At 38.8% G+C, this 17,566-nt stretch overlaps 1 protein-coding gene and 1 long non-coding RNA gene across 3 annotated transcripts in view; one reads left to right on the top strand and one right to left on the bottom strand.

The window, feature by feature from the left end:
• LOC133614549 (uncharacterized) overlaps window positions 1–17,566 on the bottom strand; it is a 94,057-nt gene that overhangs the window by 58,418 nt on the left and 18,073 nt on the right. For both annotated transcript variants that reach the window (XR_009816595.1, XR_009816594.1), the window contains one exon: window positions 11,375–11,479. This is a non-coding gene — a long non-coding RNA (uncharacterized lncRNA). The remainder of the gene's footprint in view (window positions 1–11,374; window positions 11,480–17,566) is intronic.
• On the top strand, window positions 1,534–12,986 carry tada2a (transcriptional adaptor 2A). Its single transcript, XM_061972589.1, has 15 exons — window positions 1,534–1,688; window positions 1,943–2,049; window positions 2,111–2,170; window positions 2,238–2,329; window positions 2,398–2,555; window positions 6,597–6,685; window positions 9,348–9,420; window positions 9,490–9,553; window positions 9,943–9,986; window positions 11,405–11,515; window positions 11,769–11,840; window positions 11,914–12,046; window positions 12,324–12,367; window positions 12,518–12,597; window positions 12,720–12,986. Exons 1-15 carry the CDS (start codon window positions 1,664–1,666, stop codon window positions 12,903–12,905), a joined length of 1,338 nt encoding a protein of 445 aa, XP_061828573.1. The 5' UTR covers window positions 1,534–1,663; the 3' UTR covers window positions 12,906–12,986.

The raw sequence follows: 17,566 nt of genomic DNA, 5'->3' as shown, positions 1-17,566 counted from the left end.
ACAAAAAAACACAATATTATCAAAGTGCCCCCCTTGCATCCTTTGATTTTTCAGTATGCAGCTCTTGGTGGAAAAAAGTTGGACACCCCTGTTCTATAGCAAGGTAAAAAAAAAAAAAAAAAAAAAAATATATATATATATATATATATATATATACAGGTAAAAGCCAGTAAATTAGAATATTTTGAAAAACTTGATTTATTTCAGTAATTGCATTCAAAAGGTGTAACTTGTACATTATATTTATTCATTGCACACAGACTGATGCATTCAAATGTTTATTTCATTTAATTTTGATGATTTGAAGTGGCAACAAATGAAAATCCAAAATTCCGTGTGTCACAAAATTAGAATATTACTTAAGGCTAATACAAAAAAGGGATTTTTAGAAATGTTGGCCAACTGAAAAGTATGAAAATGAAAAATATGAGCATGTACAATACTCAATACTTGGTTGGAGCTCCTTTTGCCTCAATTACTGCGTTAATGCGGCGTGGCATGGAGTCGATGAGTTTCTGGCACTGCTCAGGTGTTATGAGAGCCCAGGTTGCTCTGATAGTGGCCTTCAACTCTTCTGCGTTTTTGGGTCTGGCATTCTGCATCTTCCTTTTCACAATACCCCACAGATTTTCTATGGGGCTAAGGTCAGGGGAGTTGGCGGGCCAATTTAGAACAGAAATACCATGGTCCGTAAACCAGGCACGGGTAGATTTTGCGCTGTGTGCAGGCGCCAAGTCCTGTTGGAACTTGAAATCTCCATCTCCATAGAGCAGGTCAGCAGCAGGAAGCATGAAGTGCTCTAAAACTTGCTGGTAGACGGCTGCGTTGACCCTGGATCTCAGGAAACAGAGTGGACCGACACCAGCAGATGACATGGCACCCCAAACCATCACCCAACCATGCAAATTTTGCATTTCCTTTGGAAATCGAGGTCCCAGAGTCTGGAGGAAGACAGGAGAGGCACAGGATCCACGTTGCCTGAAGTCTAGTGTAAAGTTTCCACCATCAGTGGAAAATTCCAGCAACAGTGTACAAAATTGAGATCGATTTTAAAAAGTAGAAAGTAAATAATGGGGGTATAAATGGAAACAAAATAGAAACATATTACAATAGAATAAAAATAAAAAGCAACAATGAGAATAAAAATATAACAGTAAAATAAGAATATAACAAGAGAAACTAGGCAGTAGTGACCATGTTATGAAATATATGTCCACATGACCTAAATGTTTGCACATTTGGGCCTCACTTTCAGTTCCATAATAATCAATCTGGCATTTAAAAAACAAAACGTTTTTAAACTGGTTATGTCTACTGGGCGACACAAATTTACCAGGAATTGATTACGTGGACCCGACTTAAACAAGTTGAAAAACTTATTTGGGTGTTACCATTTAGTGGTCAATTGAATATGTACTGACTGTGCAATCTACTAATACACGTTTCAATCAATCAATCACTCAATCAAGAAATGGTGGAACACTACCATCTTGTGGACAACTGAAACTATTGTTTCCCCTCCGTCCTGTGATCTGTGTGCAAAGAGCCTGGAATATTGCCTGAACCAGGGTGTCGTGCCGATTCAAGAAAAATCGATCGATCCGTAAACAACAATTATATCCAGCGTTGGTTTTATTTTGATTTTTTGACGGGATATCGCCCAATGGACTGCTTGACCTCATTTGGAAGTAGGTTTAATGCCATGTAATAGGTATCGTTGCAATGAACAAATACATATTAGCGTCAGCGTTGTTATGCTAAGATTAGCATATAGCGGTGTTAGCGTGTTTTCTCGGCTCGAGCTATGTCTAACTAAAACACATGCTCCTTGTCGCGCTTGCCTAACGATAATCGATCAATTAGGCCTACAGTCGATGCCTAAAGCTTCGCAGCTAGCTTTGATGTTTAGCTTCGAAGCTAACAGTGAACATGTTCTCAACAGATGACCCCTTCGACAAACCACCATGCAGAGGCTGCTCATCCTATCTAACAGAGCCTTACATCAAGTGTGCTGAATGTGGACCTTCTCCTTTCCTACTCTGCCTCCAGGTGAGTATGGCAAATGAAGCTCCTCTAACATACTTTACAATTCTGTGGTTTTTATGTCCAGTGTTTTACCAGAGGATTTGAATACAAGAAACATCAGAGTGATCACAAGTATGAGATTATGGTGAGTTGATATCAGTATCTTCAAATTGTCCCTACATGGGTCTTCACTGTTCCTTTTCTGTATTCAGACGTCAGATTTCCCGGTTCTGGAACCCGGGTGGACGGCACAGGAGGAGATGGCACTACTGGAGGCCGTGATGGACTGTGGCTTTGGCAACTGGTCAGTGATTTGATATGGTTCCATCTCCAACCTTACTAATTGTATTTGTGCTGTTTCTGAACCCTCAGGCAGGATGTTGCCTATCAAATGCGCAGCAAAAGCAAAGAGGAGTGCGAGAGTCACTACATGAAGAATTTCATCAACAACCCGCTGTTTTCGTCCACGCTGCTCAGCTTGCGCAAAACTAAAGATGCTCACTTTGCAGACGACGCCATTCCTTTTAAACGTGAGTAGCCATGGCATACACAACAACACAAACACCAAGAAGATAGGGCTCAGTTTTGTGGTACAGTAGATCCCTGCTATCCTCAAAAAACAGTAAATAATAGCTCCATAAATTAAAAAGGCCAAATTTTTATACTCTACGCCACAGGCTTGCAAAAGCTGGGAAATAATGTGCGTCAATAAGACATTTAATTTTTCTTGATAAATGTATTTCAATTTTGACAGAAACAAATGTGATGCATGCAAATGCAATTCTTAACTCAATATTATTTGAAACAACAATCTATTCCAAGCTTCTTTTTTTTTGCAAAGAAACCCTTTTCAAATTGATTTCTACACTAACCAAATTAAAATATTTGCTTGTCATTTAACTTTTAATTCCAAAACAAGGGGAAATTTTGTAATGATCAGTTGCGCCAGGATTTCTCAGCTTTTTTGTGATTGCTTCGGCCTAAAATGCCTGATTTCGCAGAAGCATTTTCAAAACGTTCTGGCAAAATCGCCGTCCAGAGATGCAGGGAAACATTTGATTGGTTAGACAGTTGTTAGTTTGTGTTTGAGTGCTGCTGGGACAAATTGCATCCTGTCCGTTGTATTGTCACAGAACTTATTATTCTACTAGCTAATGCTGATAGCTCGTAACTTTCTGCTGTTATTCGGCTCCATCTACACTTCTGTTATACCATATTTTTCGGACTATAAGTCGCTCCGGAGTATAAGTCGCACCGGCCAAAAATGCATAATAAAGAAAGAAAAAACATATATAAGTCACACTGGAGTATAAATCGCATTTTTTGGGGAAATTTATTTGATAAAACCCAACACCAAGAATAGACATTTGAAAGGCAATTTAAAATAAATAAAGAATAGTGAACAACAGGCTGAATAAGTGTACGTTATATGAGGCATAAATAACCAACTGAGAAGGTGCCTGGTATGTTAACGTAACATATTATGGTAAGAGTCATTCAAATAACTATAACATATAGAACATGCTATACGTTTACCAAACAATCTGTCACTCCTAATCGCTAAATTCGACGAAATCTTATACGTCTAGTCTCTTACGTGAATGAGCTAAATAATATTATTTGATATTTTACGGTAATGTGTTAATAATTTCACACATAAGTCGCTCCTGAGTATAAGTCGCACCCCCGGCCAAACTATGAAAAAAAACTGCGACTTATAGTCCGAAAAATACGGTAATGTACTCATCACTTATTCTTCTGTTGCTTGGATACTTGACATTAGTTATAGACGATACTACAAATTGGAGTTTCGATCCAATTCTAAGTAGTTACAAGGGCAGTGGTGTAGTATTACCAATGCTGATACTTAAAATTATCGATATGTTGATCACATTTACAATTAGAAAAAAAACACAAAGAGAATGTAACGATATCAATTACATATTATTTATTATTAGTGCCAGGCGATGAAACGATATCAATATATATTGAGATAGACATGTAATCAATATCAATAAAAAATATGTTTGATAAAATGTTCAATATATATATTTTTTTACTTTGTCGTAAGAAACTGGAAGTTGTGAAGTAAAGTTGGTTGCATCAACAAATGCTTATGCTCTGTGGTAACCAAGCAATGCAGGAAGTGATCACTAATCTGTGGGTGTGACACGCTAACAACCAATCAGGTAACCGTATCAACTATAAAATTTGGTTGCGCCATCTTGTTGTCACGTGGTTTATTCTTTGCATGCAGTGAGAAGAGAAAGTAAAAATGAGTGCTGCAAAGAGCGAATACATTGTACATAAAACAGGAAAAGTCAGCTCGACAGTATGGCAGTTTTTCGAATTTTTTAAAACGGACCGTAGTCAGACCAGAGATCACACCAACTTAGCCACACTTAGCCAGAGCACACTGCTGAGCCTTAACTTCCTGGCACTAAACATGCAGAAAAAATAGTTCTTGTCAGGTTTCTTTATTTTTACATTTTCACACTTTATTAAATATATTCCTTAATTTTAAGAGGTTGTTAAGTGTTCAATGCGATTTTAGAATTTTGTTTACATTGTTTTAATGTTTTCCATGGTTGTGTTGACATTTCCTTTCCTTTCTACATTGATAGCTTGGTGGAATATATTCAATAGAGGAGAGTTACAAATTAAAATTAAAATTAGGGCTGGACAATTACGGCAAAAATAATAATCACAATTATTTTGATGGATATTGTAATCCCGATTATTAACACAGTTATTAATTAATTTGAAAACGTGAGTTTTTATTGTACCACCAAAACTCAACTTTACATATCGTTGTAAAAACATATATAACATATATACTTTAGTAATAAAATAAACCACAACAAGTAAAATAATTAGAATAGTAATAACAATTACATTCAGTTTTTCTATTGTTAGTTTTTATTTCTGTTTTCCTTTTACACTTATTTTTATTTCTGTTTTCCTTTTAAACTTATTTTATCGATATCGATCGATAAAAAACACTTATATCGTGATACAGTTTTTAGCCATATCAACCAGCCCTATTTATTGTTTCCTTTTATGACATACAAAATGTATGATAAAGTCAAAAGTGCAAAAATCCAAAACTACTATTTATTCCGATTTCCTGAGTGTGTAAACAATAAAAACAATTATGGTGAATACAAAAAATATTGATCTAATTACTGTAGTATCGACGATTAAGTGCTACTTTACTTGGTATCGTTGCTGTCTATTTGTATCGATCCACCAACATATGTTTACATTGAAGAGCCCTCGCTTAGCAGTTTGCTATGCTTTTTCCTCCTCTTAGTGTAGCATGTTTAGCTATTTCTTGATCTCAGAGTCCTCCAGTAAAAATTATACTCATAAAAAAAACAGTTTAATTACTGCCATGGATGCGAGGATTAGGGATTTAGAAACCGCTCCGTACTGTGATTGGACATTAACTGTTAGTAAGGACGCTATATTACGTAGTTGCTGTGAAATTTGTAGTACACAGCTAGAATGTCATTAGTTGTTTTTTTCGGTCAATGGTCAACAAAATAAACAAACAGTTGTACATTCATAGATTGAAAATGAAAATGTTGCAGACCGAAAGGGTTTAGGCTGAAGTTGAACACTTATTGCGCCTAACCCTATAAACAATAGGGTTAGGTTAACATGCATCATCACGATAGTAATATAAATTTGACAGACAAGAGAAGTTTTATCATTTATATCGTCTATAACGCGCAGCCCTAATTAGGGGTCACAATTTGGTCGTCAGGCTGCCGCGACAACTGTGCTTCAGTGTCCCATGGCACTGCCTCTATCCCCTCTTAAGCAGCTCGCGGTGGTATACACCTTCACTGGCGTTGCTCCAATATGTTGTACATTGTATGCTTTAATATCACACGTTGAAACATTAAGGAATTAAATTAAATGGTTTTCTGCAAAATAAACAACCTATTTTTAGAAAGAAAATGCATGACCGGTCGTGTTTCCCCCCCCAAAATCTGAATATGCGGGGCCACAAATGCAGAAAAAATGCTGTAAGTATTTCCATGGCATTTATTTACCTAACCCACAAAAAGGACGGGTGTGGTGAGATTAAATGCAGGCGAAAGGCTGTTTTTTTTATTTTTTTATTTGAAACTTATTCCGTACAACTACTTTTTAAAAGCTTTAGAATGATTTGTGGAGTGCATTAGAAAGTGTAAAGGAAAACATAGCTCCCTTTGACCACTTGGTCAGTTATGAACAAGTGTATTGCACAACACAGCAGCAACAGAACCAATGTTGTAATAGCGGTTGGCAGCAAACTGATTAACTAGCATTATTAGCGCTGATTACTTCAATGTAAGCAACAGTATGGCATATGAAGCTTATTTGTTTTTCTAAACCCATGCACCCACTAACTCTGAGACTCTGTGATTAATTGAAAATAGGTGTTAATGGAACACTTACGAAGCATGGGATGTGTATCATAATTAATTAGAACCTGTACAACCCAATTGATAACAGTTAAAACATTTTCACGAATTACAAACGCATGTCTTTGTGTTTTGGCTAACATGTTATTTTCACAGCAACTGATGAACCCCCTCGGCCCACCTTTGACTCGGTGTTGTCACGAGACATGGCGGGGTACATGCCTGCTCGGGCAGACTTCATGGAGGTGAGGGGCAGTCCTATTTTAATTAATTTTACCAAATGTGACTTGAGGGTCCATCCATCCATTTTCTACCGCTTATTCCCTTTGGGGTCGCGGGGGCGCTGGAGCCTATCTCAGCTACAATCGGGCGGAAGGGTCTGCCTTACAGGTAGGGATGTAACGATAAACGGTGTAATTTCTCAGAGAAGGAAGCTGGTGCTAGCTAGCTTAAATGCTAATATGTCATTAACCTCCTTCACCATTAAAACGACATTTCCCAATCTAAACTTGTATAAACACATTACTGTCTGAGCAACTAAGATATTTAATTGTGCACATTGGCCGTGCTCTCTTGACACGCCCAACACCTGTTTTTTCTGTATTTTTAACAAACACTAAAACTTTTTACAAATTAAATGGAAGATGATAAACATATTTAAACACTTACATACAAATAATACTACTCTTAAGTACCCAGAACATTATTATTATATAACATATTTTTTCTGCCAAGAAAGTATATTGTGTTGCTATTTATTGATTGTATTCAATTTTCAAAATAATACTTCACTATGAGTGTGTGAGTATATTTTTAGCATTCAACAATACCGTGATATAGGGCTGCGGGGATATGGCTGAAAACTATCACGATATAAATCTTTTATATTGGTTGATATCGATAACTATTGATATTTTGTATGACCTATCGAAAATAAGGACTAGGAGAAAAATGTGATAAATGTAAAAAAAAAATAAAAAATTATGTAACCTTTTTTATGTAAAGGAAAGGAAATGTCAACACAACCATGGACAACAACCAATGTAAACAACATTTTAAAATCACATAACAATAACTTCTTGAAATGAAGGTGCAATAATAATAAAGTGTAACAAAAAAAGTGTGAAAATGTAAATACAGAGAAAACTTAGAATAACTATTTTGTGCATGTTTAGTGCCAGGACTTTGCGGCTCAGGCCATGTCCACACAAACACAGACAGTTTTAAAAACGCATATTTGGGGTTAAAACAATCTCTATCCACACAACAAGTGTGGTTTCAAAGCTGTCTCTTGTCTACACACAAACGCATACACCTGTAGTCATGCACATTTTGTCTAATCAGAAGCCTGAAAAAAGCAGCCACAGCTGACTTGTTGGCATTACACCTCCTATCATGTTTATTTTGATATACTAGACGTACACAATGACATGTACATTATCTTTAAAATCAACTTGCACGTCCACGCAGCCCTGGGAACATTATTATCTCTTTTTTTCAGTGTTTAAAGTGCACATGCACGCCTGTGCTGTTGAAACCCAACACTGATAGAATTATAACATGTTTAGCAACATGGTGATGCATTACATGTGTAGTGAAGTGTACATTTTTTCTAAAATCAGCACACACTAACGAGCAAATGAAACCATTTTGCATGTTTTGAGTGCGTGTGCCGCTGCAAGACTCTTGTGGAATTATAAAGCATTTAATCATTGATATAGTGATATGGTGCATTTGCAATGAAGTGTATATTGTCTTTAACATCCGTACACACTACAAGGAGGACGCTACAATGTTTTTTTTTAGTTGCTTGGTCGCTTTTTACGCATGTGCGCGTTCCATCTACAAAAATGGAAGCAACACACGTAAGTTAACATTATGATTTGACGTTAAATAAGGACTAAAAACATAAGATAATGTTGCACCTTTCTTATGACACGTAGCAATAAGTCTTGCTTGTCAAAATTGTCCCATCATCCCAACAGCTCATTAGCGCTGGCGGGAGTGTCGCAAAGCCCAATTTGATGTGTCTTCTTAATCAATGTAAAGTAAAAATAGCAGCATGTTTACATTCAAACATACAGTAATTCCTCTTATAGTGTGTTTAAAGGCAGCAAGGCAGTGTTGTTGAGCTTTGTAAATGACAGCGCACAACAGTGACGTCATCACAAGTCTCCGTTTGTGCCGTGTACACGCATACGCTAAGCGGAGAGTTTTGGAACGCTACACTTTGGCCACCATTTGCAAAAGTCTGCGTTTTTAAAGGAAAAAGTATGCATCTGTGTGTGGACAAGAGGCCTAAACGCAGAGATAAGTATGCGTTTATTAAGTATCCGTGTTTGTGTGGACACGGCCTAAGGTCGTCCACATTGGTCTGACTACGGTCCGTTTGAAAAAATCCAAAAAACTGCCATACTGTCGAAGTGACTTTTTCTGTTTTTTGGACAGTTTCTTTGCTCTCTGCAACACTTATTTAAAGTTTTTTCTTCTCACTCCATGCAAATAATCAACCGTGACACAACAAGATGGTGCAACCAAATTTTATAGTTGATACTGTTAACTGATTGGCTGTTAGCGTCTCACTCCCACTGATCATTTCCTGCTTTGTTCGGTTACCAGAGAGCAAGTGCCTTTGTGCATGCAATCAACCTTGGTTCGCAACTTCTAGTTTCTTCCGACATAAAAGAAAAAACATTGGAACATTTTATCAAACACGTTTTTTAATTGATATTGAGTACATGTCTATTGCGATTTATATTGATATCGTTATATCGCGTAGCCCTGCTATTCTATGGAATTGTCACATCGTTACACGCCTACTCACAGTGAACCTTCGGTTGTGACGATGTTGTCAAACACAATAATTTCCATCCAAATGACTAATAAGTCTCTTGCTGTGTCAACTAGGAGTTCGACAACTACGCAGAATGGGATCTCAAGGACATTGATTTTGTGGACGATGACTCGGACATCCTACGAGGTGGCTAGCAACTGAGGCATTTAGTGGCAAAATGAAATATTTTACTATTTTTTTCTTTTTCTTTTTCAGCACTCAAGCTGGCAGTGGTTGATATATACCATTCAAGATTAAAAGAGCGTCAACGCAGGAAGAAGTATGAAATCTTGATGCATTAGTATGTAATGACCTCAGTCTGTCACTAGATGGCACTATAACCACCTGTACTTCCAGCAACAACATGTATTTACAATAGACTTTCAATAGACTCCTCAAAGGTAAACGGGTTTAAATTTTCAAATGTTTTGCAATCCAACAGTACAATGAAAAGAATGACTGGAACTATAATATTCAAGCTTTTCCATAAAATGGATGTTGGAAGCTCTCATTAATACCGTAAATATTTCAAATAATGTATAATCTCCATTAAATGTTGTATATTTTCAAGAATTAATATTACAACTTAAGTGGTCACTATTTATTAAAATGTTGTTCATTTTGCAAATAAACATGCTGGAACATGAACATGATTTTCTTGTTTTACAGGATTATTCGAGACCATGGCCTGATTAACATGCGCAAATTCCGGGGTGAGTGTCTCTCTCAAAACCAGAAGAAGCATCTCATATGTTGCGAGCTGCGGTTACTATGGTTACAGGCAAAATAGCCGCGGCGCAAATGAGCGCAGTTGACCCTTGTGACCCACATCAGCGAGACAAAAAGCTACGCTGCGTGCTTGTCGATAGGAGCGTTGTGTGTTCATACATCCTCATGTGGCCTCAGAGCTCAGACATTGAAATGCGATGGGCCGCCACGTGTTGCCGTGAAAGTGTTTGGGAAGTTGAAGTTGTCCGCTTATGGTTTATTTATTTTAGCACCCTCCCTCCTTCCTTCTGCTTATCTCTCTAGTGTCTCCAGACAAAAGGCAACCCAGAGTAGCCGGCGAGCTGCAGACTGGTTGTCATGGAGACTGTCAGAGATTGTGTGTCTCTCACCAGTGTGTTCCCAGGTGTGTGTGTGCGTGTGCGCCATAATGGAAAGCACTACCCGAGCCTGGGAGGCTCTTACACACACACACACACACACACACACACAGTATTGTGTGTCGGTACCCGGTGGGAAGTGGAGACATGGCTGTATGGTTAGTGTCGTTTTTGTACAATTGTACAACACCGCATCGCCATAGTGCCGTGCTCGCCAACATCCACGTTGTGTGCTCGGCACCAGCTAATTATATAGGACGGAGGAACTTGACCGACACGCACCTCTCCTCCTCTCACACCAACCTCCTCTTGAGCGTTACTCGGCAACGCAGGCCAAGCTCAGAGACAATCAGAGGTGGTGAATGGACACCACAGATAGAGACCATTGTCTTGTTATCTCTATCCCACCTCAGTTATTCTCTACTTCAGCGTTTCCCAAACTTTATTGAGCCAAGGCACATATTTTACATTACAAAAATCTCACGGCACACCACAAACAAAATGTATGAATAGCGACAGGTGGGAACACAGGTCAATTATGTATTTTCTGCTACTTTGTGGAAGAATATGTAATGTTTCTGCATGTCACTGTATGTTGATGGCATTGGCAGATACATTGTAATACATACGAGGTGGGAAAAATGATCGCTTCTCTGATGCATCACGATTAGAATGTAGATGATGTTGAATCGATGGGCAAATGAATAATTAAGAGAATAATTTCGCCACACCTAGTGTGTGTGTGACAATCATTGAAAAAAAAAAATAATAATAATAATATCCATACAGTACGGCAACACTTTCAGCCATAGATATCAATGGGTAGATAGACGACAAACGTCTTTGAGCCTCTTGTGACGGTTCTATATGGTGATTATAAATGTAGTTATTCATATTAAAAGCATACTGCATTTAGCAGATGCATGTTTGTTAATGTCATTCTTTACGAGGTGCTTGTGTGTGCAACAGAAGGAGTATGTGTGTGCTCTGCTCACCTTTTCTCTCTCTCCCTTGTGGTTTTGCAGTACTGGAGGGTTGCTACCCAAAGGAGGTGCAGGAGCTCTATGACGTCATGAGACGATTTGCTCGAATCACTGGACCTGTTGAACACGACAAGTTCATTGAGAGTCACGCATGTTAGTATTTGGAATCTAAAATATCAATCATATAGTCACTAGCTGCAACATTAGGTACACCTGCACAGTCCATTGTAATGTAAGTTAACTTTATACGTATACATTATTCCATCAGTGGAATACATCATTGTCTTCTACAACCATGCATTTCTATTTTGTTTTTTTATGTTCCTCGTCACTTATCACACTTCCCCACTAATATGTCACCAGTGTCTGAAGTGTGACGTCCTATTCTTGTCTCTCTGTACTGTAGTGGAGTTTGAGCTTAGGCGGGAGATTCGCAGGCTGCAGGAGTACAGGAAGGCTGGGATAAAGTCTTTCTGCAGTGAGTCCAGCTTAAACGCATCCCACTCGCCATTGCATCGTTTTTATAGGTGAGCGTGCTCTGTGCTCGTCAGGCGCCAAGGTGTACGAGCGGGCGAAGCGGATGCGTGAAGACGAGCGCAGGAAGAGGACCATGTTGTGTGACGTGCTGCAGTACATCCAGGACGGCAGAGCGTGCCAGCAGTGGCTCAGCAAACAGGCCTCCATGTGAGTGCGATGTCATTGCTGTGGATTTGTGTGGCTCCGCCCCTAAGGTCTATTTTATATTTTTAGCCTCCTTAACGAGCCTTTTGTTTCGTTTCCCACCCCTATTGGTTTATCTGAGCGTGTTCCAAGCATTTTTTATTGTTTTACCTTCACTTTGGTGTGATGATTCATCTTTTTTTATTTTTTAGCCCCGAGTGGAGTGAACAGAGGCCAAAAACACTCGTGTGCGCGTTTATCGGTAATGATGCTAATGTTCATTTTTATCTCCTGACTTCAGAGATGCAGGCATCACACCGGCTGTCACAACAATCACAACATCAGGTATGAAACCTCCCAGCACCAACCCACCATGACACAGCTCCATAAATACACCTGATATCAAATATCCTCTATATGACAGGAGCTCTCTAAAGGCTCTGGTGTACACACACACACCCACACACACACTTTCATTGGGTTGCATTTCTACAGTAACAGGCAGACGGAGCGCCCCTCCCCTCAACCTGACTGGGCTGCCCGGGACAGAGAAGCTCAACGAACGAGAGAAAGAGGTAGCCCCCCCACGGTCATATTTAAGCATGAAGCCTGCAGTCATGCACAAACTGCCCAGAATTACGTATTATTTTCAAAAGCCACACAAAATGCAACATTTCATCACTGTTGTTTTATGCAGTTGTGTCAGGTGGTACGCTTAGTGCCGGGCGCCTACCTGGACTACAAGCAGGCGCTGTTCAACGAGTGTCGGCGTCAGGGTGGTCTGCGTCTGGCTCAGGCCCGAGCGCTTATCAAGATCGACGTCAACAAGACGCGCAAAATCTACGACTTCCTGATCAAGGAGGGCTACATCACCAAAGCATAGGAGCCCACTTGTATGTGTGTGTGTGTGTACGTGTATCTTTGCTCTCAATGTGTGTATTAAAGTGATTTGTTTCCAATACAAGATGCCATACAGATGGACTTATTCCTGATGTCCAAAAAAATATGTGGGCATATGGGGGCGGTGTGGCTCAGATGGTAGAGCAGCTGAGCATAAACTTGAGGGTTTCCGGCTGAAATCCAGCTTTCGCCATCCTAGTCCCTGCCGTCGTGTCCTCGGGCAGAATACTTTACCCACCTTGCTCCCGGTGCCATCCACACTGCTGTAAATGGAGATAATGGGTTTCTCACTGTAAAGCGCTTTAAGTCACTAGAGTAAAAGCGCTATGTACTGTAAATCTAATTCATTTCATTTCACCATATCATTGAAACAGACTTTTTTTCAACGTTGACTGACATTTTGTTGTGGTATGGGTTTCTACTCATTTATACTTCATACCTGGTCAGCCAGTTGCTCGTTGGTTGAATACATTGCCGTACCGATGAAGTATACATAAATGGTAAAAAAAATAAATAAACATGCTTATTAACATTAGCTGTGATGCAGTTACTTTACTCCACAGTCTCCGTTTTGTCACTCCTCTCAGTCTCCTACCAAACAAAATGTTCTGTTAGTGTGTCTTGTTATAACTGATGCTTTCAATAGGACTTGTTTTTTTTTTACATTTCCTGCAGTACTATTTTTAAGTAACCAACTGACAAGGGAAAGTTCAAAATGTATTTCTTGTTTTAGAAAATAACAAAAAGTCATGTTTTTTTAGTCGCTTGTTCACTTGGTCACTATTGATTCCCCCCCGCCTCCCACTTTGACATCTTCTCCTGTAAGGTGTTAATTACCAACAGAGATGAACCCATCGACACAGGTGATCGTCATGGCAACTGTACGTACACGCACGCGCACACTGTTGCTCGTCTTCTGGGTCGAGGAGTCGTGACTAACCAGATTGGCGCCCCGGAGCTGAAGGCTCCTCTGCTAAATCCCCCTGTCTCCTCCCCCATCTGTGTACGTGCACCCCCTCGCTCACAACCTTTAACAAACAAAAGCGTGAGCATCTCCCCCTTCCCTCACCTTGGAAACCGTCGTGTTACCGCGGCAAAAGCTTGCACAATGCATCTGTCATCGGCTGCAACTTTAATCAGACGACACACTTGAGACATAGTATCTCCACAAATGCACGGTCAACAAAAAGCACTCCCAATGTATAATCTATTTGTTTGTGTTTAATTGTACAGGTATATGTTTATTAGTAGAGTTGCATAATTACTATACAGAGACCTCCACCATAGCCAAACTGTTCAAAGAAAAACAAGTGTTTGTTTGACTAGAAAGATACTTCCTGGTTCATAGAGACTGATGTAAAACAATAATAAGGGAAGAGGCATTTTGAATTTGGGGGTGGATTGTACTATTCACATCATGACGCAAAACTGAAAATAGGTCCCTCAATCTCTGCAGTAAAATGTAATACATTCTAAATTGCCCAATACGCCATATCCATCCATCCATTTTCTACCGCTTATTCCCTTCGGGGTCGCGGGGGGCGCTGGAGCCTATCTCAGCTACAATCGGGCGGAAGGCGGGGTACACCCTGGACAAGTCGCCACCTCATCGCAGTATGCCATATCCACTAAGTTCAATATTGGATTCAGTAAACCCCTTTGTTTATCTCTGCTAATTGGTTCAGGGCTTAACTGCGGAAAATGCATTTCCACCAAGTTATGAATAAAATATTTTAGAGCTAGAGCACAAACTAACTTGTAAATACAGTTTTTAACCATATGAAAGCCCTCTTGACATGAAATAACTTGGACATATCACCTTTCCACTCCGACTGGATGCTGCCTGAGGCAGAGCCAATCAATGGCCACAATACTAAGCAGTACACTCCGGTTGGTTTGGTTTCATCGAGTGGCCAATACGACTGTAGCATTGATATTTTTAGTCCACTAAGCCCGTGTTTTTCAACCATTGTGCCGCGGCACACTAGTGTGCCGTGAGATATTGTCTGGTGTGCCGTGGGAAATTATACAACTTAACCTAATTGGTCCAAAAATATTTTTTGCAAATCAATAATTATAATAATGTGCCGTTGTCTAGTGCAGTGTTTTTCAACATTTTTTGGTATGTAAAAGGTATGTAACGCTTAAACCAAAAATTAACAAAAGGCAAGTCCCGCTAGGAAAAGGCACTGAAGCATAGGGATGGCTATGCAAAACTGAACTGGCTACAAAGTCAACAAAAACAGAATGCGGGATGACAGCAAAAACTTACAGTGTGTGGAGCAAAGACGGCGTCCACAAAGCACATCCGTACATGACATGACAATCAACAATGTCTCCACAAGGAAGGATAGCGTACCCACAACTTGAATAGTCTTGATTGCGAAAACAAAGCAGGTGCAGGCAATAGCACTCAAAGGAAGGCGTGAAGCTGCTACAGGAGAACACCAACAAAACAGGAAGAGTCACCAAAATAACAGCGACAAACAACAACAAACTCAAAATAAGGCACGACAACCTGGTGGAGTTTCATTTTTTAACCTTTTCTACTGGTGGTGTGCCTTTGTACTTTTTTTATGAAAAAAATGTGCCTTGGCTCAAAAAAGGTTGAAAAACACTGCACTAAGCCACTTTTATGCTTGACAATTCTTAACTTAGGCCAACAAGACATAGAATATGCTTAAAAAAACAATGTAGTGAAACCGCAAATTTCAAAGCAGATGATATGAGGAACAACCTACTGCACATTACATTTGTTTAATAAAATTGTAAAATAAAGTATTACAATTGTAATGGATTACAAATTAAATGGGTTTTTGTTTCGGTAGAAACATTTACTGTATTTTCCAGTCTATAGCGCGCATAAGAATATAAGGCGCACCAACTAAATCTTAAAAGAAAAAAAAAAATTTCACTTGCACCAAACTGGACTACAAGCCTCATGTGAAATGAGATATTTACACAGAAAGGTGCAAGAGCGCCAACTGATGGCCGAATCGGTGTATAAGCCGCAGGGTTCAAAGCATATATATATATATATATATATATATATATATATATATATATATATACACGTGTATGTATGTATGTATATATATATATATATATGTATATATATATATATATATATAGATGTATGATATATGTATATATCTGTATATATGTACATATATACACATGTGAATATATATATATATATATATATATATATATATATATATATATATATATATATATATATATATATATATATATATGTAAATATGTATATACTATATATATATGTATGTATGTATTTATGTACACATTTATTGTATTTTTTTTGTTTTACATTTTCTGATCTACAAAACCCAAAACCAGTGAAGTTGGCCGTTGTGTGAATCGTAAATAAAAACAGAATACAATGATTTGCAAATCCTTTTCAACTTATATTCAATTGAATGCACTGCAAAGACAAGATATTTAATGTTCGAACTGAGAAACAAATAATCATTAACTCAGAATTTAATGGCAGCACAACATATGTTGCTCCAAAACCTGTGTGTACCTTTCAGCATTAATGGTGCCTTCACAGATGTGTAAATTACCCATGTCTTGGGCACTAATACACCCCCATACCATCACAGATGCTGGCTTTTGGACTTTGCGCCTAGAACATTCCGGATGGCTCTTTTCCTCTTTGGTCCGGAGGACACGACGTCCGCAGTTTCCAAAAACTATTTGCAATGTTGACTCGTCAGACCACAGAACACTTTTCCACTTTGCATCAGTCCATCTTAGATTAGCTCGGGCCCAGTAAAGCTGGCGGTGTTTCTGGGTATTGTTGATTAATGGCTTTTGCTTTGCATAGTAGAGTTTTAACTTGCACTTACAGATGTAGCGACGAACTGTAGTTACTGACAGTGCTTTTCTTAATTGTTCTTGAGCCCATGTGGTGATATTCTTTACACACTGATGTCGGTTTTTGATACAGTACCCCAGAGGGATCGAAAGTCACGGGTATTCAATGTTGGTTTTTGGCCTTGCCGCTTACGTGCAGTGCTTTCTCCAGATTCTCTGAACCTTTTGATGATATTACAGACCGTAGATGGTGAAATCCCTAAATTCCTTGCAATAGCTCATTGATAAATGTTGTTCTTAAACTGTTCGACAATTTGCTCACGCATTTGTTCACAAAGTTGTGACCCTCGTCCCATCCTTCTTTGTGAATGGCTGAGCATTTCATGGAAGCTGCTTTTATACCCAATCATGGCACCCACATGTTCCCAATTAGCCTGTTCACCTGTGGGATGTTCCAAATAAGTGTTTGATGAGCATTCCTCAACTTTCTCAGTCTTTTTTGCCACTTGTGTCGGCTTTTTTGAAACATGTTGCAGGCATCAAATTACAAATGAGCTAATATTTGCAAAAACAAAGTTTACCAGTTCGAACGTTGACTATCTTGTCTTTGCAGTGTATTCAATTGAATATAGGTTGAAAATGATTTGCAAATCATTGTATTCTGTTTTTAATTTACGATTTACACGACGTGCCAAGGTCACTGATTTTGGGTTTTGTATTTCTTCCAACACATTAACTAAGCAACCAACAAAATAATATTTGTGCTTGATTGACGCTCAGTTTGGCTCAGCCATGAAATATTAA

The sequence above is a fragment of the Nerophis lumbriciformis genome, linkage group LG17 (assembly GCF_033978685.3).
Source record: "Nerophis lumbriciformis linkage group LG17, RoL_Nlum_v2.1, whole genome shotgun sequence".
Classification (NCBI taxonomy): Eukaryota; Metazoa; Chordata; class Actinopteri; order Syngnathiformes; family Syngnathidae; genus Nerophis; species Nerophis lumbriciformis.
This window is presented reverse-complemented; position numbering and strand designations above follow the sequence as displayed.

Coding starts and splice junctions, on each gene's coding strand:
- tada2a (XM_061972589.1), top strand. CDS start 1,664: ATGGACTGCTTGACCTCATTTGGAA. Junction 2,556..6,596: donor CGACGCCATTCCTTTTAAAC/GTGAGTAGCCAT, acceptor TTATTTTCACAG/CAACTGATGAACCCCCTCGG. Junction 11,841..11,913: donor TGGGATAAAGTCTTTCTGCA/GTGAGTCCAGCT, acceptor TGTGCTCGTCAG/GCGCCAAGGTGTACGAGCGG.